Raw genomic sequence first — 27,245 nt, forward strand, 5'->3', positions numbered from 1 at the left:
GACTTGAGCGTCGACCACATGTCAGTCAAGCCGTGACGAGGATGATGCTGCCTTGATGGACGATGAAGCCTTCTGAAATGAGTACCCTGCAGGAATGGTGGAACCTCGTCAACAAAGAGCGCCAGAGCACCCCTCCACCTACGGGGTGAAGCTGGACCTTCTAGAGTTCGCGGGACGATTCGACGCAAAGCAGTTCTTCGACTGGGCCTATGTCGTGCAGTTTTTCTTCGACTACCACTTTGTAACTGAGCACCATCGTGTCTCTCTAGCATCCGCTCGATTGAAGGGCCTAGCGCAAACATGGTGGGTTGAGCTACAAAGGTCGAGGGAACGACAGTGGCAAGAACGTGTGCAGACATGGGAAGAGATGCAAAGATTGATGCAATCCAAGTTTGTGCCATCGGATCACGCTGAGAGAGCCTACAAGGAGTACCTGACCCTGCGTCAAGGCACCCGTACCGTGGCGGAGTACACTGCTGAGTTTCATCGCCTATCCCTGCGAGTGTAGATCGAGGAGACCGCCCGACAGCAGGTCACAAAGTATATCTCTGGTCTCTGTCCTACTATTTCTGATGATTTTAGTTGTGTCACAGTCGAGTCATTGGATCAGGCCAGCAGTTATGCCATGAATGTGGAAGAAAAGTTGAAAAAGAGGCAGGAGTATAGAGTTTCCTGGAGCGATCAGACCAGTCGACCCAAGTCGAGTTTCTCAAACAGGGGAGCGAGCTCCCCAAGGAAGGAAGACTCAAAGTTTACCCCAAGAGTAGACACCAACAAACCTGACCAGTCCGGACCTGCCTTTCATACTAGGTCCAAATCCAAGCCTAGTGAGTCTACCATACGTTGTTTTAGGTGTCAAGAGTTAGGCCATGTTGCCTCCAAGTGCCCCACCATGACCAAGAACGCCCATTTCATAGAACCCGTGGTCGAGTCATCGTCAGATAATGAGTGAGGGTGAGTCCTTGGTTGAAGGGGAGCATGAAGGAGAAGTCGTAGAGTTTGATGGTATCGTCGAGAATCTATTATCTATTCGTCATGTCCTTGTTAAAATATATATGTCTATTTCACACACACACACACACATATATATATATATATATATATATATATATATATATATATATATATATATATATATATATATATATATATATATATATATATATATATATATGTGTGTGTGTGAAATACCTAACAAGGGTATTTTGGTCATTTTACATAGTTGGTTTTTAGAAACAACTATTTTATGTAATTAATATTTTTAGTTCTTTTATTTTTTTTATATTGAAAAGGGATTCACGCATAAGGGGCCCCACATAGAGCCGTTGGGGCTCCCAACGTCTCTATGGGGAGCCCCCAATGGGTCCCTTTTTTCAGCCCTCATTTTTTGTATAAATAGGGGGTTCCCCCTCTTGTATTCTATGGCCTTTTAGGCCCTCATTCAATAAAGCATATGTAACTTATGCCTCTTCGTAGGCTTATTGTGGTGTCCCTTAGTGAACCATTTTGTTATTTCCCATTGTAGGGTTGTGTTTATCCAATGTTAGAACTTATGAATGCATTATGCATTCTTGTAATTCATTTCCGCATACTTTCTAACATGGCATCAGAGCACGGTTATAATCAAGCTAGTCCTTCGGTGCATCGAAAAACGTGATGTTCAAAAAATCGAAAAAGTGGTGAAGTTTTTGTTACCTCTTTTCTTTCTCTACGTTTTGATGAAGCGTTTGTCATCTCTTATCTCTCTTCCTTCTACTTGGGATTACTTGGCATGTATTCTTACACTTTTCAAGTATTTAGCCCATGCATTACACATGAGAAAAACACTTGTTTTTTTTCTACCATTGAATATATATATAGATATATGTAAACATATATATACATATGTAGTATGTTTTAAAAGGAAATGTATGAAAATGTATGATTTTTTCTAAAATAGTATTTTAACCATCATTGAACTTATTTAAGGAAACTAGATATATGTAGTATGTTTTGAATCTTGAAGCCTTTTTGAAAATAACTCTAATATATATATAACCATGAATTATTTATTCTAGATGTTTCGTCAATCATTGTCTTATCTTAATGATTTGATAATGATATCTTATTTTATAAAATATAAACTTGTTTTTCACACACACACACACACACACACACACACACACACATATATATATATATATATATATATATATATATATATATATATATATATATATATATATATGATAATCGTCAAAATACAATTTGTATTTCATCCTTTATAGACATGCATATTCATGTTTGAAATTCTTGATTCGTTACATGCTTAAAAATGTAAAACTTTATACAATCATTTGCATATATGCTTAAACTTGATTGAAAGCATGTTTATTTTATGAGACATATGGCTTTAATTATTGCATGAGTGCTTTTTCTATGAGAATGTATGCACTTAGTCTCTCATATTGTTTCTTTTATCTATGCATATGCCTTGGTTCCTTGTTAAAACTCTCGTGTCATCTTTTGAAAATATGTATTTTTGTATTACAATTAATAGCATTAAGATGTTCTCAATATTTGAGAATGGTTCTAGATTTTTCATTTCTAGATTGTCGTGAATACATTTTGATAACCGTTTTGTAATGCTTTTTAAGCATTCTTTTACATAAATAAAATTGTTTATTCATGTGTGTTGTTCCTCTTTTACCCTTTTTATGGGTTTTGCTTAAAGTGTCTTTTAGACACCTCCCTTTGAGTGTTCGAAGAACATTTGTGGAAGACCACATTTTGCTTCATTACATGATAACTCAATGTTCTCTAAAATGTGATTGCATTATGATAAATGATTTCATAACCTTCTTTTGGCTTCATCCCTTAGTGGGTGTGTGTCCTCGCACTTTATGTGCATGTTTATTGGTTCATTATTGAACCTATTGCATTCAAAATCATCTTCTTGTGTGGGCTCTCTATCCCACTTTAATGAGATATTTTCTCTATTTTATGTATGCCTTTTTTAGCATGTTGTATTATGAGAGCTTTCGTGAGCTTCCTCTTCTTACATGATATAGAAATTTCATATGCATTATTTGCTTAATGTTTCATGATAAGTCTTTTTTGGTATAAATTAAAGAATTGATCATGATTAAGCATAATTCGTGTTTATGCAAAATTGTTGCTACGAGGCATATTGTTGTGATTGATTATATTGGACATTTGATTCGATTTTTTAATCGGTCCTCTTTGTAAAAACTTCTATTTGGAAAATGATTCCCTTGAGTGTTTATTGCCTTTTTATAGCATTTATATTTGTTCATCACATGTTATTTAATGCATCATTTGTTTGGCCTTATTGTTGTTATATTAGAGATGTTTGTTGAGGTGAGTTATGTGCACCTCGTGTTATGTCATTTTAGATTGTCAACTTGCAGTTTGACTCTAAAATGACTTGTTATGTGATCTCTAATTATGAGTGTGTCACTCGTTTATTTTGGCCATTGATTTTATTATGGATGCTCTTAATTATGTATACATGTGATGGATGTCTAAAGTTTCAAATCATAAGTGTTTTAAGATATATTGAAATTGATAATCTATTGAATGTTTGTCAGTACAAGCCTTATTGCCTCAAGTGTCTTCTCCTTTTATCCCTCTTATCTAAGTGTCATTATATGTAGACAAGACATATTGTTCACACCTTTGTGTGTGTTGGTAGCCCTTTGTTGGCTTTGTTCTCTTGGTCTAGTAGTTGAACACATTTGTCATGAGTGTCATCATATGTAAATAAGGCACATTGATTCACACCATTGTATGTGATTTCAGTCCATGCTGGCATTTGTGTCCTTGTTCTAGTCGCTAAGATGTATGCTCATGGTTGGCTTCTTTCACTCATTTCAAGTGTCATTTTATATAGACAAGAGATGTATTATCACACCTTCGTGTGTGTTTTAGCCCATTGTCTATACATACCTTGGTGTGTTTCTTTGGCTTTTAATGGCATTATATTTATGTTCTTGTTCTAGTAGCTTATACACTTGATTTATGGGTATTGGAGGACTAATGAGGTAGTTGCTTGTAGTGGATGAACTATTGTTGAAATTTGCAAAATTTCATTCATAATTTGTTTTTTTTAAGAAATACAAGTGGATCATATCATTGATATGCATATTTGGAAATCAATTTGATATTTTGGCATTTAATCTATGTATTAAATGCTTATGGTTTTTCGACCACCTTTGTGTTTGATATGCATAATGAGTTTTTGTATTTGAAATCATTTGAGTGAGATTTTCCTAAATGTGTAAGGTCCTCTCTACTCAAGTAACATTCATTCTTGACTCTTGGGTGGATGTTTTTAATATACTTAGTCAAATCATGTTTTTCATATGACATTTGTTTGACATATAACTTCTTCTCTCTAAAGATGTGAAAGACCCTATTGATTGACTTATGTGTGTTAAATATGCTTTTGTAAAGCCCCATCTTGGGATCTCATATATTGAAGTTCATATTCGTCGTGCCTTTGTGCATTTGTATCCGTGTCTTTGTGCACTTATGAGTGTTCTCCTTTGTGCCTTTATGCACTCTTTGTTTTTCTTGATTTTGTTACACAAAGTCTCTTTTTATAGAAATTTTTCTTATACCTTTGTGTACTTTTATTCAAGTGTGTCTTTGTACATGTTTTCCTTTGTAGTGTTAGTACTTGTAGTGCACATCTTTGAAGACTTTTTCACATTTAGTAATGTTCTCTTCTTAGTGTGGCTTTTGTACTCATATCCTTCTTCAAGAACATAGTGTGTTTTATCAATAGAGTATTTAAGTTTAAATCATTTTTGCATAATACTCAATTGAAATGCATGAAATATCTTTTGAATAGTTGTTTTGATGAAATCATATGGTCAATCTTATTTGATATCTTTTATTTAATTAAGATACAAACATATTTTTTATTTGGAGTTCTTTTGGCTTGTTCTACAAGATCGCCAAGATGAGATGAAAGAAATATCTATGATACATAGTGGAAGGAGCTTGGGGATGATCATTAAAGACAGTTTAAGGCTGACATTTGCAAAGTTCTTTCATGTGCTCTAAAGATGATGGCTTTCATTGAAGATTCTTTGAAGACTTAAAACCCTCCTTTTTGTATCTTCAAACTTTTTGTTATCCCCACGTAAAGTTTGAGGGTGGGGGTGTTAAAATATATATGTTCTCACATATATATAGGGGTATTTTGGTCATTTTACATAGTTATTTTTAGAAACAACTATTTTATGTAATTAATTATTTTTAGTTCTTTTATTTTTTTATATTGAAAAGGGATTCACGCATAAGGGGCCCCAACGATCACAAATGTCACCGTTGGGGCTCCCAACGTCTCTATGGGGAGCCCCCAATGGGTCCCCTTTTTCAGCCCTCATTTTTTGTATAAATAGGGGGTTCCCCCCTCTTGTATTCTATGACCTTTTAGGCCCTCATTCAATAAAGCATATGTAACTTATGCCTCTTCGTAGGCTTATTGTGGTGTCCCTTAGTGGACCATTTTGTTATTCCCCATTGTGGGGTTGTGTTTGTCCAATGTTGGAACTTATGAATGCATTATGCATTCTTGTAATTCATTTCTGCATACTTTCTATCAGTCCTAACCGCACCCCGAGAGTTGGCCCATGCAAAATGGTTGCGCAATAATATCTTTAGAACAAGGTGCAATTGTGAGGGTCATGCGTGTGATGTCATCATTGACACTGGAGTTTATGAAAATATGGTTTCTGAAAACGCCGTGTCCACCCTCAATTTAAAAACGGAAAAACTTGCTCAACCATGCAAAATGGCATGGTTCAAAAAGGGAAATGAAGTACCCATCACCCAACGATGCCTAGTCAGATTCTCTATAGGAGAGCATTACCACGATGAAGTGTGGTGTGATGTGCCCCCCTATGAATGCCTATCATATTCTCTTAGGACGTCCTTGGAAGTTTGATCGAAAGACTATTCACGATGGCCGTAGGAACACATACTCGTTTGTTTTCAAAGGGCATAAAATAATCCTCTTTTTCTATCAAGGAGACCGGTTTTCCCATTGTGGATAAGCCTGAGCGAGTTCCTCGGCTCGCGGGCCTATCCTACCGAACTTTCTTGAGTCATTGCAGGGAGGACAGTTATTGCTATGCCCTGGTGGCCAAATCGACTATGAGTATGTCATTGCACGTTCCCGCAAAAAATTGCGCCCCTTGTCGAAGAGTTTCGTGATATCATGCCAGACGACCTTCCTGATGGCCTACCTTCAATGAGGGTGGTGCAACATGCTATAGATTTTGTCTCTGGATCGAGTCTACCAAACCTACCTGCGTATCACATGATACCCGTTAGAGCATGCCCAATTGTTGAGACAGGTCCAAGAGCTACTGCAAAAGGGGTTCATCCATGAGATTGTTAGCCCTTGAGCAGTACCCGCCCTGCTCACTTCCAAGAAAGATGGATCAACGCGCTCGTGTGTCGATAGTAGGGCAATCAATCACATCACTGTCAAATACTGCTTCCCCATTCCCCGGTTGGATGACATGTTTGACATGTTGGGTGGTGCTTCCATGTTTTCGAAAATCGATTTAAAAAGCGGGTACCACCAAATCCGTATCCGGGAAGGGGATGAGTGGAAAACGGCATTCAAGACACGTGATGGGTTGTACGAATGGTTAGTCATGCCCTTCGGGTTATCGAATGCTCCAAGTACTTTCATGAACATGATGACCCAAGTGTTGCGTCCTTGTATCGAACGATTTGTCGGTCTATTTTGATGACATTTTGGTTTACAGTTCCTCTTTGTCTGATCATTTGAGTCATTTGCATCAAGTCCTGGAAATTTTGAGGAAAGAGAAACTCTATGTGAATGCCAAAAAGTGTGAATTCATTACGTCAAGCGTGGTGTTTTTGGGTTTTATAGTGTCGTCCGATGGAGTGAAGGTTGGTCCTGCTAAAGTTTGAGCTATTGTAGAGTGGCCTACCCCGCGGACTATAGGAGAGATCCGTAGTTTCCATGGGTTGAACACCTTCTACCGTTGTTTTGTGAAGAATTTTAGCACCCTAACGGCCCCTATCACGAAGTGCCTAAAGGGTACTAGTTTCCATTGGACCTTAGCCGCGAGGAAAGCTTGCACGCTCATCAAAGAGAAAATGACTAGTGCCCCCGTCCTAGCCCTTCTTGATTTTAGCGCAGTTTTTGAGGTTGAGTGTGGCGCTTCTAAAGTGCGGATTGGTGTCGTCCTGAGTCAGAACTGCAGGCCTATTGCGTTCTTTAGTGAAAAGTTGACTCTGTCGAGATGCCAATATTCTACTTATGATGTCGAGTTTTACGCCGTTGTACAAGCCCTTCGTTATTGGAGGCATTATCTCATTTATAAGGAGTTCGTCTTGTACACGGATCATGAGGCGTTGAAGTATTTAAATAGTCAAAAGAAGTTGAGTGCGAGGCACGCCAAGTGGGTCAGTTTCTTGCAAGAGTACACTTTTACGATTCGCCATCAATAAGGTAATCTGAACAAGGTAGCTGACGCACTTAGCAGGAAGAATAGTCTTTTAATGACTATGTCCGTGCAGGTCATTGGGTTTGGGCAGTGCAATGAGTTGTACCCGACGGACCCTGATTTTCAGCAAGTCTGGGAAGGGTGTCTCTCCTCTACCAGCACGGCAGACCCAAGGTTCACTATATATAACAGTTACCTTTTTCGAGGTAATCAGCTATGTGTGTTAGTGTTCTCTCTTAGGCTTCAGTTGATTTCTGAGTTACACGAAGGGGGACTAGCTGGGCATTTTGGACACGATAAGATGTTCGCCCTGTTAGATGAACGCTACTTTTGGCCCAAAATGCATAAAGACGTCAAATTTGTCCAGAGTTGTCGAATGTGTCAAGTCTCTAAGGGTCGAAGTCAGAATAGCGGTCTTTATACTCCTTTGCCCATCCCTGAGCGGCCTTGGGAACACCTCTATGGATTTTATTGTGGGTCTTCCCAGGACCTCGCGTCATTTTGACTCCATCTTAGTTGTGGTTGACCGCTTTTCCAAAATTGCTATCTTTGTTCCATGTAAGCGAACCACTGACGCCTCTTTAATAGCCTCGTACTACTTCAAGGACGTGGCCCGTTTCCATGGGTTGCCTCAATCGATCACCTCAGATCGTGACACTCGCTTTATGAGTCATTTTTGGAAATCCTTGTGGGCCTTATTGAAAACCAAGCTCCAGTTCAGTAGTACATACCATGGTTGTCAGTCGAGGAAGCGGGAAGCGAGGCACTTTAAAAAATTTAGGAAGCGAGAAGCGTGGGACGACTTAGAAGCAAATCACGAATCGTCTCGGAAGCGACCTAGGAAGTGAACCGAAAGCGACCTAGGAAGTGAACCGAAAGCGATCTAGGAAGTGAACCGGAAGCGACCTAAGAAGCGAACCGGAAGCGAAAAAAGAAAAAAAAATAAAAAATAAAAAATAAAATGAAAAAAGAGAGAAGCATGGAGAAGAGAGGGGGAAGTGTGGGGAAGCGCGCTTCCCCCATGCGTTTCAAAAGCGCGACGTTTCGCGCTTCAAAAACGAGTATCGGGGAAGCGTGCTTCCCCTACTGTAGGGGCACTTCCGGTAACTCTGGTGCATACCACCTGCAAACCGATGGCCAAACAGAAGTCGTGAACCGCACCTTAGGGAACCTACCGAGGAGTCTCGTAGGGGAGAATGTCACTACATGGGATCTAGTCTTGCCACAAGCCGAGTTCACCTACAATAGTTTCATCAACCGGTCCACAGGCAAGTCTCCTTTTCAAGTGGTTTATGGGCGTTCACCAACACATGTGGTGGATCTAGCACCCGTGAATAACCCCCAAGACCCAGCCCGAGACGCGTTTGATGTTGTTGAGTACATGTGTGATATTCACCGACAGGTCCGAGCCAAACTTGTTGAAAGTTACGAAGTTTACAAAGCTTTTGTGGACCAAGGTCGTCGTGATGTTCAGTTTCAAGTAGGTCAGTTAGTATGGGTTTATCTGCGTCATGAGCATTTCCCAGTGGGTAATTATGGTAAGTTGAGTCCTAAGAAACATGGCCCTTTCAAGATCCTCCGGCGATTGGGTCTGAATGCCTACCTCCTTGAACTGCCCGACGATTGGCACATTTCGCCTATCTTCAATGTGTCTGATCTATATTCTTACTGTGGTGACAATAAGTCGTCAGAGCCGACTTCTTCCCAACCAGGGGAGAATGATGCAGAGCAGGACCAAGCTAGGCCTATACAGAATGACCCGGGCGTGGTCAGGGATCTCGGCACCAATGGGATAGACGATCAGACCCAGATGATGGATCTGATCGCGAGTCTGGTACCACGATGCAGGGGCGTGCCCCTGCGCACCTATTCCAGGCGAGCGAAGGTCTGAAGCGGCACCGCACTTCGACAGCGTCCCAGATCCATCAGCAGCGTGGAGCTTTCTTGGGTCCAGGGACTGGATCCGAGACCCAGATCCATTTGTGCCCTACTAATACCCTGCTTTAGGGTTTCGTAGGGGAGAGAATGATTTGTTTTTTTCTTTTCTGAGTTTTCCTCTGCATGTTCAGTTCTACAGCAGCCTTTCATTTTTTTGACTTTCGGCTCAGCCGCTATTTCCATTTCCTACGTTCCTTTCTTCATTATTCATTGTAATTCGTTATTTTTTTTGTAAACACTTAAGAAAGCTGATCTCTCGCTACATCACATGCTCAAACCCTAGGAATGAGACTCTACATTAACTCAAAGGACATCAATAATTCCTTTACAAAAGCAAGCCATCCAGCTTATGGACTCTGAAAATCAAGTTCTTCAAATCAAGGCTGAAGTGATGTTTATAAAAGGGGAAGAAAAGCCTTAGCTGGATATCCACAACATTAAGAATTTAGAAGATAGAAGCTTAAAATGTAAGAGGGCCCCACTTCAACTATGTACATAAAAAGAGCAGAGAAAAGAAGCTACATGTTGATCACAAGTTTTGCTCATAATCAAATTACAAAGATTAGTCTTCTGAAGGACCACTCACAGTCGCAATAAACCTCTTTAAGTGTTTCAACTTAGCACAGATGTTTCATCCATCAACAGGAACAAACTTTTAAAAACCAAATCTCCCATATAATGATTGAATTCAGTTAAAAATAAATTAAACAAGTCATGGCACTTCCTGATAACTAGTTCAGGAACATTTCACAATCAAAATGAAACTATCAATAGCTCTCCTATGTCATGCGGCTGCTCTGTTTTGGCTCCAACCCCATATCCACTTCTGTTGGGAAACTTCATAACAATGGTCATAACCCTACATTTACAGCCATATCCATGTGACAGTCATGGCACTTCCTGATAACAACTATTTCAGGAATATTTCACAATTAAAATGAAACTATCAATAGCTCTCCTGCGTCATGCTAATGCTCAGTTTTGGCTCCGACTCCATATCCTCTTCTGTTGGGAAACATCATAACAATGGCCATGACCCTATATTTACAGCCATATCCATGTGACAGGCTATCACAATCACAATCATTACTCTAAATACTAGCAAGCTCAAATGGATAATTCAAGACAGGCAGGAACATACAGAAAAGAGAACTGATCCAACAATGGTTGCAAGAGCCACAACATATTCTGGGAACGTAGTGCGCATTGTCCAAGTTGTTTCTGAGGAAGGACTTGCAGAATAGGCAGCACACTGGAAAATAAAAGGATAACCAACAGGTCTTAAAAGTATGCTTTCTGGAGAAGCAACCTCAGAATCTGATCACTAGTCGATCTCAATTAGAGATGCAATGCTAATTTGAACCATCAATTATCGTAACTGCATACTACAGAAATCTAGAACCTGGTGGATGTTGTCAATGCATGGTTTAGATTTAGTAAAATCAGTCCAACTTGTGGGAAACGAGGTTGTGCTCGAAGAAAGATGCCTCACAGAGAAGTCAACCTTGCCAATAAGTCCTGAAATCATAAAAATAGGCAATAAGAATACAAGGTGAGAGAGCTTACAAGAACCAGCAATAAAGTTACAGAGAAGAAGACCTAGAAGCTCAGAAGAATTATGTGAATAGAACTGCAACTTGGTACGGTTTTAACCAAATGAATTTCAAATGCCTTGATGAAAATATGAAAGCATAAATCTTGTGTCATAAAATAGCAAATATTATAAAAAATTCAATTTTCTTCAACCACTGACATTTACATTTTGAGGACCAATCACATCAGGAATAAAGAGAATTACCAAGAGTAGGCCCCAGACAGAATCTCCCTAAAACAGCTATCGAAGACAACTTATTAGAGGAAATATCTAGCAGATAAGTTCGAATATTGAAGTAGCCAACTTAACCTCACAGTCAAACATTGAGAAAAATACAAATCCATCAGAAAAGAATCACCTAGATGACTTAGGTGACCATCTTAATCAACAGTAAATAATTAAAAACAGAACTACTTAAAATATGTATAGTTAATCCACACACACACACATATATCAGTGTTTACAAACTCGCCGAGTCAACTCGATGACTCAGTCATTTACTGGAACAAATTATTGAATGCCACTGAACTTAACAAAACTCGGTCAAGTCATGGCAGAGTCACAAAATGACTCAGCCAAGTCGTACACATATGATGTATTTTTTTTATATATATGCATAGTCACCGATATCGCTGATATTTTGAAAATATCATGATATTGTCAGTATTTCAAGGTCATCTGCTATTTTCCCGAGATTCTCAAAATAGCACCAGAACCTCAAATATCGCGATATTATTTTCTCGAGAATTTCCCGATATATTCCCAAAATTAAAAAAAAGCATCCTTTTATATATTGTAAGATGTTTTTTTGTTTCTTTTATATTCTAAAACCATTTCTAATTGTTTCTTTATATTTTTGAAAGAAAAATACTACAAAAATATTATTCTTTTTTTATTATTCATAGCTTCCAATTGCAATTTGAAACGAATTAGCCCTCCTTTCCGTTAAAATAGAACATGCACATGGATCTGGATCTGGATCTGGATCCATAAGTACGTCTATTTTAATTATGCAGCTGACGTTTTTCTCATTAATGGCACTTATGTAATATAAGTGTTATGGTGTAATATTTTAATCTCCATTTGTAACAGCCTTTTAATGATAAGAGATTAGGGCTCGATGGTGTGAAATACATTAGCTGCCCCAGCCATTGTGTATCTCCCTCTCTCTCCCTTTTCTCTGCTTTCTGTTTCTTGTGCAGGCTGAACAGATCCCTCACGAATTTTCACATGGTATCAGAGCAACGTTGCGGAACCCTACCAGAAGCGTGTTCAGCGAGATCTGAAAAAGGAGGTTTTGATTCCAGCGAGATCTGAAGAAGCAGGTTTTAATTTGTCTCTTCGTTTACTCTTCCTCTTTCCTTTTAACTCTATTGCTCGTTCATTCTTCTTCTTCATAGTACTCATCATCATTAACGGTTGCAGCATTAATGTCTGCATCTCCTTCTTCTTCATAGTACACTTCACCATCTGCAGCTTTCCTTAACATTAACGACTGCTGTCCGACTGCAATTTCTTCCTCTCTGATTCATTTTCTTTCTGTGGTTGTGAAACTTTTGTTTCCATATTGTTGGACATGCATATCAGTTTCTCTTTTCATTCTTTCTTATTGTTGTGAGACGTGCATATCAGTTTCTTTATGTGGTTATGAAACTTTTGTTTCCATATTACTGGAGGTGCATATCAGTTTTTCTTTTCATTCTTTCTTATTGCTGTCAGACGTGCATATCAGTTTTTCTTTTTCTTTCCTTTTGCACGTCAATCTCAATTTAAAAGGGGTTTACAATCTGCACGTCAATCTCAATTCTTTCAAATTAGTGTTTTCTGTGCAACGTCTATAGGAAGATTATAACAGTTTACAATCTGCACGTCAATTCAAAAAAAAAAGGAGGGTTTCCTTTCAAGGCATTGATAACACAGGTACATGTTTTATTGAAGCTCTATTGATTGATTAAGTGATCTCAAATCAGTTTGTTTCTCTTCATTCGTCTTGTTTGCTTACTCGTTGTCCCATTGATATGGATTACTCCTCGTCATCCGGTCCCTCTGTAAATTTCTTGAATCAGCTTGTTACGGAAAAACTTACTCATTCTAATTTCTTGACCTGGAAGAGACAAATACTTCTGTTTATACGGAGTCAGGATCTCGATGAACATCTGGATGGTTTTGTTCATGTACCACCATGTCTTATTTTGCAGGAAACCAGGGATGAGTAGGGTGACACAATTACTAAATCTGTTAAGAATCCAGAGTATACAGTTTGGAGGAAACGAGATCAGTCTTTGGTTGCTTATATTACGTCAACACTCTCCCAAGAAGTGTTGGTTACTCTTTCAGATGATTGCACTGCGGCAGTTCTATGGAGTAAGTTGTCTCAGACATACTCTCAAATATCAGAAGCCCAAGTTATGTACTTAAAAAATGAGTTTCAAAGTTTGAAGAAAGGTTCCATGACAGTTATGGAATACATAGGCCGCTTAAAGAGTATTACTGATCAATTGGAGGTTATTGGAAGTGCTATTTCAGATAAAGATAAAATTCAACAACTTCTCAATGGATTGGGCCCTGATTTTGACATGTTTACCACAGCTTTGTCCTGCCTTCCCCACTTGCCCACATTTGACGACCTTCAAGCGAAACTTCTCCAGCATAAGATGGTTATGAAACAAAGGGCAGAAGGAAATGAATCAGCTCGCTCTCATTCAGTCTTGGCTATGGACACTTCTGTAGGTTTTGGACGAGGAAATTGAGGGCATCAAGGAGGCCGAGGCAGAGGACGTTTTGGGCAGGGAGGACGTGGTATCTTACCTACACCTAATTTTTCAAGTGTTTTTAATGCAAGGAATCAGAGGAGAGTGCCCACTTGCTTCTTATGTAACAAAAGAGGACGCGTGAAAGTTGATTGTTGGTTTAATTTGCAGAACAAGGAAAAAATAAACAAAATTGAGAATAAGTCAGCTACTATTGTGGACACGAAAGCGCCATCTATAGATGTGCAACAACTTTTGCTATCAGCATTATCACATATGACAATCAAACAAAATGAACAAGGAGAATGGTACGTTGATTCCGGTGCTGCCACACATGTTACGGGTAATGCGGGTAAGTTATCTCACTTATTGCCTTATCTAGAAAAAGGTAGTATAGTTACGAGAGATGGAACTTATCACTCCATTAGCCATACCGGCAGTGCAAGTATTCCTATGTCAAAGTCCACACTTCACTTGTCCAATGTTCTTGTTCCTAATATTAAAAAGAACAGTCTCTGTAGCTAAACTTGTTGACTATATGAATTCTTCAATGGAATTTACTCCCTCTTTTGTTTATGTTAAGGATCTACGAATGAAGGAGACGTTCGCTAAGAGGGAGCGACGAGGAAACATGTATGGCTTCAAGGATATCCCCACAGTTCCAATTCTCCAGTTGAAGTCGTCCAAGCATTCTTCAGTGTCTTCGTCTTCAGAGTCTTTGTCTTTTATTCCATTGGAAGTTTTTAATTCATCTCATTGTAATAAGCCAGATAACTGGCACAGTCGCTTGGGACATTGTAGTCGGGGTTTCGTTGAAAGTCTTATCTCTGACGGTCTTCTTCCAGAGTCTAGTTTATGTTCCTTTTTAGAGAATAAAAAATGTTCATCTTGTGAACTCTGCAAAAGTCATGTTCTCCCTTTTCATATTATTAATAAAAAAGCTTCAGAGCCATTTGAAATTGTTTGCTCCGATGTTTGGGGACCCGCACCTATTCCTTTTCTCTCTAGCATTCATTATTATGTATATTTATTGATTCTTATTCCTGCTATACTTAGGATATATTTCTTGAAACACAAGCATGAAGTTTTCCAAATATTTCGAGAATTTCATTCGATGGTCAAGACAATTTTTTTTTGTAATATTGTGCACTTACAATGTGATGGTGAATGTGAGTATTCATCGAACGAGTTTATTGCCTTTCTTCGGGATAAAGGAATAAGTCGACAGGTTTCTTGCCCCCATAGCCCTCAACAAAATGAGGTTGCGGAGAGGAAACACAGGCATATTGTCGAGAGTCCGATGAGCATGTTACATGGCAACAATGTGCCCATTAGTCTTTGGACAGAAGTTTTTCACACATCTGTTCATGTCATAAATCGTCTTCCTATGGTACTTCTGAATCGGAAATCTCCTTATTACGTTTTATTTGGGCAACATCCCTCTTATGATGAGATGCGTGTTTTTAGTTGTACATGTTATGTGCATATTGATTCATCTTTGCGAAATAAGTTTCAGGACAAGGCCGCTAAGTGCAGATTTGTTGGGTACGCGGATGAATACAAAGGCTATCGATGCTATGACCCTACTACAAAACGTATTAGGACTTCCAGGAACGTTGTTTTCGATGAGCAACATTTTCAGATCAATGACTCTGAAGTGTTGCCATCTCGAGAAGTAGAGGTATATGATCCATGGATGAGCGCAGATCTTTTTGCCAATACAAAAGAGACATGTCAGGCAACTTGTCCTTCTTTCGACTTGAGTAGGGAGTTGGATGACTCACAGATGTATGTTGAGCCATCTTCAGTTGAACCACCTCCAGTTGCACGCTTCTCTGGACAGATATACACTAGAAGGAACAGAAATACAGGACTGAAGGATGTGGAAATCATCCCTAATGCTCCAACTCAAAGGCCTTCACGCATCAGGCATCCCATTCAGCGATGGGTGAGTTACGAGACCTTTTCTCTTTATTTTAAGCTATTTCTATCTCAGCTCACAAAGCAGAATGAACCCACTTGTCTTAGTCAAGCTCTTCAATCTCGTCATTGGATTGAGGCTATGAATGAAGAAATGGAAGCTCTTCATGAATGCCAAACTTGAGAAATAGTGCCTCGGCCGGAAGGAAAGAATGTAGTTGGCTCAAATGGGTTTATAAAACAAAATATAAGCCCGAAGAAAGTATCGACCGATATAAAGCGCGGCTTGTTGCTTGGGGATTTACACAACAATATGGTGAAGATTATGATGAAACCTTTAGTCCTGTAGTCAAAATGGGCCCAATTCATGTCATCATAACCGATGATGGAAGCTTAGCCAGATGGATGTTAAAAATTCATTCTTGCATGGAAATTTAAAGGAGGAAGTATATATGGAGCAACCTAATGGGTATGCCGAGAAGGATCCTACTGCCTGGATGTGCAAGCTAAGGAAATCTCTGTATGGGTTGAAACAGGCGTCTCGTTCTTGGTTTGAAAGTTTCTTCATGCAAATTCAAGGCTATGGTTTTAGAAGATGCTCTCTGGACCACTCGCTCTTTATTTACCAGAAGACGGAGATCGTTACACTTCTTATATATGTTGATGACATTGTGATCACTGGGAGTTCAGATAATCATGTGCAAGATGTGAAGCGTTTTTTGATGAAAACTTTCAAGAAGAAAGATTTAGGGGAGTTGAGGTACTTTCTTGGTGTGGAGGTTGACAGACAAAAGGACACATTGACACTCATGCAACAGAAATACACTCTTGATCTCCTGGAAAGAGTCGGGATGACGAATTGCAAACCAGTAAACACTTCGAGTGTATTACATCAAAGGTTGAGTTCTGAAGATGGCCATCTTTGTGTCAACCCTACAATGTATAGAAGCCTTGTAGGGATGCTGCAATATTTGACCTTTACCAGACCTGATATCGTTTATGTCGTCAATCAGGTATCCCAGTTTATGCATGCTCCAACGGAAGGTCATATGGAAGCTGTGAAGCGCATTCTACGCTATTTAAAAGGAACTATAGGAGACGAACTTGTTTACCGCAAGAACGATAACCTACATAAAGGACATGAACTCATCACTTGTACAGACGCAGATTGGGCAGGGGATCCAGATGAGAGACGATCTGTCTCTGGATATTATGTATATATTGGACACAATTTAGTGTCTTGGAGCAGTAGAAAACAAAAGGAAGTGGCACGATCAAGTACAGAGGCTGAGTACAGGTCAATGGTTGCAGGCACGGCAGAAGTTACATGGATTAGACATTTATTGAGTGATCTTGGGGAGACAATTATTTGATCATCTCTTCTATGCGACAATCAAAGCGCAATAAACATTGCGTGTAATCATATTCAACATAGGAGAACAAAGCACATTGAGATTGATCAACATTTTATACGGCAAAAAATCGAGATAAAAGAGATAAAACTACGTCATGTTCGAACAGAAGATCAAGTGGCAGACTTGTTTACCAAAGGGTTAACAGCACGTCAATTTTGGCTATTGAAGAGCAAGTTGTACATGCTCCAAAATCATGTACAACTTGAGGGAGGGTGTTAAAATAGAACATGCACATGGATCTGAATCTGGATCCAGATCCATACATACGTCTATTCTTTTAATTATGCAGCTGACGTTTTTCTCATTAATGGCACTTATGTAATATAAGTGTTATGGTGTAATATTTTAGTCTCCATTTGTAAAAGCCTTTTAATGATAAGAGATTAGGGCTCGGTGGTGTGAAATACATTAGCCGCCCCAGCCATTGTGTATCTCCCTCTCTCTCCCTTTTCTCTGCTTTTTGTTTCCTGTGCAGGCTGAACAGATCCCTCACGAATTTTCACACTTTCTTGGAGTGTTTTCCAGAAACCCTCTCCCTCTCTCTCTCTCTCTCTCTCTCTCTCTCTCTCTCTCTATATATATATATATATATATATATATATGGAATACATTTTCAGTCTCTAAACAAGAAAACCATTTTCCATTGTAAAAGGTTCAAATTTGCCTAATTTGCTTGCTTAGAAAAGTGTTCCCCACCTCTTCCCCTTGTAAAATATTTCACAGGTCAAAAATTCTCATGGATGCAAGACAGTTTCCTAACCCCGGAAATTGTTCTTAACACCAAGCTTTGCAGTCTGACCTTCTCCACCACTGCAGGATTCTTTTCTGTCAATTCATTAAAGGTTGAGAAAAAGTTTATCTTAGTGTAGTTCACAGTTGGATGGCCTGCTGTTCGCCAGACCGAACAGTAACTATAACACATCAGATGCTATGAAGATACAGGTGCACCGTGCATTACCTGTTTACCACTAAACTAAGCTCATGACCACTCTCTGCAGCTTCTTGTGGCCAAAGTGCAGAGAAACAAGTTACAAGCAAGAAAGAAAACAAACAAATATACAAATTTGTGGTGCACAAAGTTATTACTATTGCATTGTATAGATAGTTTTCCTTTGAACTATTGGAAGCCTCTAACCTCCACATTGTCAAACTTTCCAATGAATTTCTGATGAAGCAGCCACACAAGCCGAAAGAGAAGGTTCCAACTGATACAAATCATATTGATCCAAACCCAAATATCCAATTGCATGAGCTGGTGGGGCCCACACATGGGATGCCCCTCCATATGTTGCAGCGAGGAGCTTAGTGGGACCCACTCAAGGAACACCTCCCCTACTTTTGGAGCTCAAGGAAGGTCATGCAAGCTGAGTAATGGAGCTCTTAAGAAAGGAAGAAGGTAGAACAAGAAGCTGGTCTATTTCTAGAGTGCAAGATTCCAGAAACAGGTTAGTCCAATGAGGGCTTAACTAGATTTAGCCTAGGACCTTAGAAGGTTTAACTAAAATTAGGAGTACATTTAAATATTTTTCTGAATTGTGTAAGGGATTTATGAGGCCCCTCTGAGCCCATACATAGGCCTTGTTTCTAGCATTGAGTATGAGGAAATGAATTGAATCTTTCTCTCTAAATCTCGCCCCTCTCTCTCTTCTTCTCTATCTCACCTCTTTATCTCTATCAAGTGTCAAGGGTTCGACCCACTCAATCTCTCTCCTTGGTGAACAAGACCTCTAGTAAGTCGAGTCCACTACTTGGAGCTTAGGCTGCTACCCAAGGTCCAACTCAACCGACACATGACAACCCGAGTCCCGACGGTCCACACCTTCCCGAGCCGAAACCTAGTGGATCCGACCCCAACCAGCCAACCCAGCCTCTGTAGAATACCCCCCTTTGAGTCACCCTGACCCAAGTAAGTCAGCCAAGTTCGTTGCCTTATCCCAAACCTAAGCTTGAACCTACCTGAACTCAATTCAACCCACCTGATTTCTGTCGAACCTAGAAACTTCGTCAGACTTCATGAATTTACCCACAGCTCAAACCGTGAGCTATGTCACATGGACTCAGCTCAGACCCAAGTAAGTCAGCCAAGTTCGTTGCCTTATCCCAAACCTAAGCTTGAACCTACCTGAACTCAATTCAACCCACCTGATTTTTGTCAAACCCAGAAACTTCGTCAGACTTCATGAATTTACCCACAGTTCAAACCGTGAGCTATGTCACATGGACTCGGCTAGGGGGTCGATGCACCCGCATCGACACATCCCGACACGGGTGCGGACATGATCAACCAAGTGTCGGACTCGGTCAACGCACTGAGGCCGAGTCCGTCCACATTTTGGACTCAGTCAACTTTGACCGAGTCTATTTTTGCCCATTTTAGGGCAAAAAACTAAAAAAAATGATTTTATATATATATAGCCGAGTCTTATTATTGTTATATATATATATAGCTGTGTCCCCTAATGGGCACAACTTTGACCGAGTCTTATTATTGTTATATATATATATATATATTTAAAAAATATATATACACATATATATATAGCTGTGTCCCCCTGTCCAAAATTTTTGAAATTGCTTTGTACCCATGTCGCACCCGTACCCGCACCCATGTGACATAGACCATGAGGGATCTGAGACTAATTTTTGGACTCAGTGTTCTTCAATGTGTCTAGAACCAAACCCCCAAATTTCAGAATTTATTTTCCTATATTTGAGAACTCGATTTTACAATTCAGATCTGTCATATCCAAACTCAGTCAGTCCCTTTATAACCCTGAATTTTCCTACAACTTCCAAAAATCATATCTTCCTGTTCCCATGTCGTCTGCCCTTGAAATTTTAATCGAACCTAATTTAGGGTGTTCGGAGTCCGTAATCATCCCACCAACTTTGGGATTTTTCTATTGCACCGTTTGGGAGAACTAATTTTTCTCCCCGAACCCATCACAAGCCAACTTTCCTGTCTACCTGAGTTAACCCATTTCGACCTTGACCTAAACCTTGTTTGAACCCTTTGAACCCCAAGGCACAAGCACACACCACCAACCCTAGTAGGCTTGCAAGGTGCATGACATCTTTATAAGTTTCTCCCTGCCAGTGATGTGAAAAGTGTGCCTCAACGCGCAAAAAGTGCACCTCGAGGCGAGGCATGGCCCTTTTTGCCTTGAGGTGTGCTAATGAAGTGCAAATGTCTATGAGGCGTGTGACACATAGGCCTTGAGGCACACGCCTCATGGCGAGGCTCGCTTCAAGGTTGAGGCGCATGCCCTTAAAAAAGGGGTTATTTAAAAGATGAGAGAGGCATGATTATCTCTCTCTCCTTAGCCGAAAGAAAGAAGAAGAAGGAAGCTGAAGGTCTCTCTCTCGCTCACCTCTACCAAAAGGAAGAAGAAGGAGTGCCCATTAAGTATGTACCCCTCTCTCTCCTTCGTCTCTTCTTCTTCTCTGCCTCCTCCTCCTCCTTCCTCTACTGATCTTCTTCTTTTTCTATTCTTTTTCTCCTCCACCTTTTTCTTTTGTTTTTCTTCTTCCTTTTGTTGATCTTCTTCTTAAACTCCTTTTTCTTTTCTTGCTCACCGAAAGGAAGAAGGAGGGCCCATTTAGTACGTACCCCTCTCTCTCTTCTTCTTTTGTTCTTCTTCTTGTCCTCCTCCTCCTTCCTCTACCGACCTTCTTTTGTTCTTTTTCTCCTCCTCCTTTTGTTTTTCTTCTTCCTTTTGTTGATCTTCTTCTTCTTCTCCTTCTTTTGTTTTTTTTTCTTCCTTTTGTCGATCTTCTTTTTCTTTCATTCTTCTCCTTCTTCCTTTTCTTCTTCTTTCCTTCTCGTTTTTTCTTTATAGGGTCGGGTTAAAAAAAAGAGAGAGAGGCCCGATTGTTTAGGGCACTCCCCTTGTCTCTCTCTCTCTTCTTCTTATGTTCTCCTTCTTCTTCCTCTATCAATCTTCCCCTTCTTCTTGTTCTTCCAATATTCTTCTTCTTCCCTCCTACTTTTCTTCTTCTCCTTCGTCTTCCCCCCTTCTCATTCCCTAACTCTGTTCTTCTTCTTCCTTCATTTTTCTTAGTCCCTTCCTTTATTCTTCTTCTTCTCCTGTTCTTCTTGAACAATCAAGCTTGCTAATCAGGAAATTACTTTATTCTTGTTAATTAATTAATTATTGATTTAGTAATTCATTGATTTGTTGATGATTTATGCTTTATACGAGCAACATATTTGTATTATGTAATTGTGTTTACTATTTATAACTATGTGTGGTGTATAACACTATGTTGTCCTTTATACAAATATGTAGATTAGTTATTCCTAGTTATTTTGATTTTTTAGTTTATTTCTCATATGGATATTGAATGAATATCACCAATAGCTTAAACTTTGTAAAAAATTTTGTATTTTCGATTTGTAGAAGTGCATTTATTGTGATGTTGTAGAGTGCTTTTTGCTAGTTATTGTGATTTTCTTGAAGATTGTTTATTAAATTTGATATATTTTCAATTTGATGTTTTTTCAGTTCAAAAAATGGCACCTAAAGACCTGACATGGGAACATGGAAGTAAAGCTCCAAATCTCATCAATAACAAGAGCCTCATAGGGCATATACAATGCAAATATTGATCAAAAGTCACGAAGGGTGGGGTTGCAAGGTTAAAACATCATTTGGCTGACACAAGGCATAGAGTTCAATCTTGTCCTAACATAAACAATGAAGGAGCTTCTTCCGTAGGCTTTTACAAGAGTATAGGGAGGTTAAAAACAAGGAGAAAAAAATTATTTGAAATTGAAAAGAGTGAAATATATTATCGTTCAACATCATCAACAACCGACAATGAAATGAAAGTTGTTGATAGTGAGAAGACAACTGCAGTTAGTCAAATAGATCAGTTTGTGAACAAATAAGCACGACAATCTACAATCAATAGTGCTTTTAAGAAAGAAGAGAGGAATAATGTGTGTCATGATGTAGGTAGATTTTTTTATACAAATGCTTTAACTTTCAACCTTTGTAATAGTCCATATTTTGGCCCTATGTTGGAGGAAGTAGTAAACTATAGTCTAGGATTCAAGCCACATTCTTATTATGAAATGAGGATATGGATATTGAAAGATGAAGTGGAGCTTACACATCAGTTGTTAATAGAATTCAAAAAAACATGGCCTGAGGTTGGTTGTAGCATCATGGTCGATCCTTGGATTGATGGAAAGGGGAGAAACTTAATTATTTTTCTTGCTAATAGTTCATTTGGAACAATGTTCTTAAAGTCCTTGGATGCCAGTTCAATGGAAAAGACACTTGAAAATCTTTGTAAATTATTTGAAAAGGTTGTGAAAGATATTGGTGAAGAAAATATGATGTAAATCATCACAGATAATGCACCAAACTATGTAGCAGATAAGAACATGTTGCAAAAAGATAAACCACTTTATTGGACGCCATGTGATGAGCATTATTTGGATCTAATGCTTGAAGATATTGACAAAATAAGCATTTTTAAAAGTACAATAAAAAATGCAAAATGTATCATAAGATACATATATAATCATGCATGTGTGCTCAACTTGATGAGAAAGCACATAAATAAGGACCTTCTACGCCATGCAGTTACAAGTTTTGCAACATAATATCTCACTCTTCATAGCATTGTGTGTCACAAGAAAGAGTTGAAGTTTATGTTCTTATCTACAAAATTTTGATCAAGTCATTGCTTTAAAAAGCTTAAAGCTAAAAAGGTATTTCACATTATTGTTGAAGATAAAAAATTAGAATGCAGTGACATATGCAATTAAAGCAACAATGTCTCTTATAAAAGTGTTAAGATTAATAAATGGAGATAACCAACCTCCAATGGGATTTTTGTACGAGGCAATGGATAGGGCAAAAGAACAAATTGCTTCTAACCTTGACCATATTGGAAAAAGGTAAAAGCCCATATGGAATATAATTAATCGAAGATGAAATGTGCAACTTCAAAAACCTTTGCATGCAGCAAGCTACTTTTTGAACCCATATTTTCATTAATGATGACAATTTCAATGCAAAAGAGATTATGAATGAGTTCTATGATTGTATTAAAAAATTAGTGGTAGACAGTAGAGTTCGAATGAAGATTTCTAGGCAAGTAGATGCATATACGAATGTGAGAGGGATATTTGGCAGAGAAGTGGCAATGAAAACAAGAAAAGATAAAAGTTCGGGTAAATTTGCAACTATTTTGGTTTCTTTTGAAATTTATTTATTTGGTTTATCTTAAAAATGCAATTCTTATTATTCTTTTTCATTTTCATATTATCTTCGAATGAAACTGATTGGTGGAACTCTTTTGACCATGAGACTCCTGAGTTGAAGAATTTTGCAATTCAGGTTTTAAGTCTAACATGTAGTGCATCGGGTTGTGAGTGCAATTGGAGCACTTTCTCATTGGTATGTATATTGTTTTCATTCATGATTTGGAATTATATTATCACAGGTGCATACAAAACATAGAAATAGGCTAGAACAAGAAAAAATGAATGTATTAGTTTTTGTTATGTATAGCATAAAACTAAAAGAGGCACATCAAGAGAGGAGCTACAAGGGACCCTATACATTTAGATAATGTTGATCCTTATGATGAATGGATAGCTGAGAAGAAAGACCTTGTGTTGCCAGAAAGTCCTAATTGGTTGGAGGACTCATGGCTAGACCCAAAATTTGATATAAGTGCAATTAAGCATGTACTTATTAAAGAGATGACACAACAACAAGGATCACAAAGGAAGTCTAATAAGAGGAAGGCATCATCATCAAATGATCAAGGCATATTTGCTATTTCGCTTTCTTGTAGATAAATATTTGTTTTATTATTTATAACATTGCACATAATTCAATACATAATTTATTGTTAAAAGAAAAGGGAAACAAGCATGTGGAAGAAGAGAGTGTAGATGATGGAGAAACAGAGAATGAAGATGAAGAACCAGTTTATATGGATGACTCAGAGGACGACGACTTTGATGATAATGAGACACAAGAGGAACTTGATGGAGAATAAGGTCATGGGAAACTTTTATTGGAGTTTTTGGTTCTTTAGTTTTGTTTCTCATATGGATATTGAATGTATATCACCAGTAACTTAAACATTGCAAATTTTGTTGCACTTTCAATTTGTAAAAGTGCATTAATTGTTATGTTTAATAACTCTAGTTGTTGATATTTTATTAGTTTACTTCACAATTCATGCATTTATTTCTTTATTTTGTATTTATATTAATTGTTTTTTGTTCCTTGGTTAAACAATCACATCTTCTTTGTTGGATCAGTTAAATTATTGTGTTGCAGTAATTTCTTGGAATTCGTTTTATAATTTAGTTTAGATTCTCCGCTTAATATCCAATTATTCATTAATAGTACATAAATGATGCATCTTTATTTTTGTTTGTTATTTGGTCAATTTTTTAATATTTTTGTGAAGCTTATGTCTTACACCTTGCTTCATGAGCCGAGTCTTACGCCTCGCTACACCTCAATGCTATTCACAGCATTGCTCCCTGCACTTCCTCAAGGAGAATCACTCCACTTTTCTGGCCTTCCTTACAGGATACTATCAACCTCACAAAATGTTTGCAATGATGTAACCAATAGTTGGGTTTTACCCAACATAATCCAATTGTGTCATAGAAACTGATCTTCATCTCATCCAAGCAGATTCAAGAAGCTTATTCAGCAGGGTGAGCATGCTCAATTGCAAGTTGAACTTGGATTTGGCTTACACATATTCAAAATCAGAACCAACCCAAACAAAATGTGAACACCAGTTATCCTAGGCATAGTGACAAAAGTTAAAAACGGCAAAATCTCGGGAGTTAAAAACTCAGGAGATTTTGAAATTTTTCATAAATATTGCATTTTTTGGCAAAATCTCAACAATAAAAATAAATTAAAAAAATATAAAAAATAATTTTTATAGGAAAATATAAATAAAACACATTTAAAATGAAAATTTTGCGATAAATATCTGCTAAAATGGTAAATATTGCGATATTTGTTACGGACTGAAAATCTCGCGAGAAATTGTCGTTTTAAACTTTCAGGCAATTTCTCGCGATATTATCACGAGATTTTTATAAATCTTGCAATATTTATTACAGAGATCCTAGGTTTAGTCAGCACACACTTGGCTGAAATTGAGACCTGCCAACGCTAGTTTTAGTCAGATAAACCTGGCACAATCACCAAAAAGTCACCATGAAACAGTCCCACCACATAGGCCCTGCCCAAGTCCACCAGCTGATATGGAGAAGGTTGACATATTCAACCACTCTGATTCATCATTGAGGGTCTTCATCTCGGTTGGACAAGCCACCCACCAGGACATGCTAGTACAGGACAGACTCTGACACTGATCATTCCATATCTTTCAGAACAGATAATAAGCGAACAAAAATCAACTAAAATCACAGAACTTTTAACCCAAACTTACCCCTTTACTGAAAGTACTGGCACAGAGATAATATAAAGAGCCCAGTGATGCAGGAACAACTTCCAAGTATCCCAAAAGCACAGGCACAGTCACTGCTGACAGACCATTACTCAAGCAACAACTTTTAAGCCATAAGTCTATTTCACCAATTATGCCAACCAAGCATCATTAATCATCTTATGACTACTGACAGTGAATTCTAATGCTAGTGCACATAATCACATCATTAACCACCTTAACAATCCTTTCCAAAGTGAACAACAACAACAACTACGCCTTCATCCCAAAACAATTGGGGTCAGCGATATGAACCAAAAAAGAAATTCATTTTGGGTCTTCCACATGAATCCTTTTCCTCCAATCATTTTTATCCAATGCCATCTCTTCGGTGAGGTTCAAAGCATTCATATCCTTTCCTATCATCTCCATCCAAGTCTTCCTAGGCCTACCCCGACCTCTTTTAACTAATATATTTTCCCATTTCTCCAACCTTCTAACTGGAGCATCATTAGGCCTTCGCCGAATATGTCCAAACCACCGTAAACGATTCTCTCGCATCTTATTTTCAATGGGTGCAACACCTACCTTCTTACGTATCTCCTCGTTCCGAATCTTATCTTTTATTGTATTTCCACACATCCATCTAAGCATCCGCATCTCAGCTACACTCATTTTTTGAATATGATGTCTCTTGGCAGCCCAACATTCCGTACCATATAGTAAAGCGGGCCTAATAGTCGTCCTATAAAACTTTCCCTTCAACCGCAATGGCATTCTGCGATCGCACAGCACTCCAGTTGCACTTTTCCATTTCATCCACCAAACCTTTATCCTATGATTTACATCTCCATCAATTTCTCCATACTTTTGAATGATGGATCCCAAATATTTGAAATAATCATTCACCGGTATTTCTTGCTCACCAAGCTTCACTACACTCCCATCACTACTTCGTTGCTTACTAAACTGACATTCCATATATTCAGTCTTACTCTTACTCAACTTAAAACCTCTACCTTCCAATGTTTGTCTCCATAATTCTAACTTAGCATTAACCCCAGCTCTAGACTCATCAATCAAAACAATATCATCAGCAAACAACATACACCAAGGTACATTTTCTTGAATTGATCTCGTAATCCTTTCCAAAGTGAACAATATTAAAAACAGATTTAGCTTACCTTCATGGAACTTTATGAGAGAGGGGATTTGCACAATCATCATCAAAATGAAAAGATCAGTTTCATTTCCAACTAAGAAAACATCATCATGCGTGATACAAGTCGATAGCAACACTATTAGGTGATAAAGGAGCAGTCGATAAAAGTGGGAACAACAAAGTTTAGGAAAACTATATTATTATTACAATAAACAGCAAAAGCCTTCAATTCTCCTTCTGGTGAACCAATAGAACAAAATCATGCAGTTGTGACGGTAGTTCACCTGGGGAGAAATTGGTTTCGCATGAAATGAAATCAAGAATATAACTTAATTCACGTTCATAACTTATATAAACGTAAGCACCTGCCTTCGTATAAAAAATGGCTTCCCTTCACGCAGAGATCCCAACTACCAGTCAACCACCTCTCCACACATTTCATCCACTGGCATCAACACCACACCTCTAACGTCTGTGCCAATTCACTCGCTAATCAAGAGACTATTACATATCTGATGTCTG

General features: G+C 38.4%; 1 protein-coding gene across 1 annotated transcript in view; it reads right to left on the reverse strand.

Moving 5' to 3' along the window:
• The window catches only part of LOC149828104 (LIMR family protein At5g01460-like), a 54,581-nt gene that overhangs the window by 26,031 nt on the left and 1,305 nt on the right, over positions 1–27,245 (reverse strand). The window contains exons 3-4 of the mRNA XM_090017373.1: positions 10,837–10,952; positions 10,576–10,686 (exon numbers count right to left, since the gene is read on the reverse strand). Coding sequence (XP_089873499.1) covers positions 10,576–10,686; positions 10,837–10,952 — 227 coding nt within the window. The remainder of the gene's footprint in view (positions 1–10,575; positions 10,687–10,836; positions 10,953–27,245) is intronic.

This window comes from Nuphar pumila, chromosome 9 (genome assembly GCF_984573655.1).
Source record: "Nuphar pumila chromosome 9, dmNupPumi1.hap1.1, whole genome shotgun sequence".
Classification (NCBI taxonomy): Eukaryota; Viridiplantae; Streptophyta; class Magnoliopsida; order Nymphaeales; family Nymphaeaceae; genus Nuphar; species Nuphar pumila.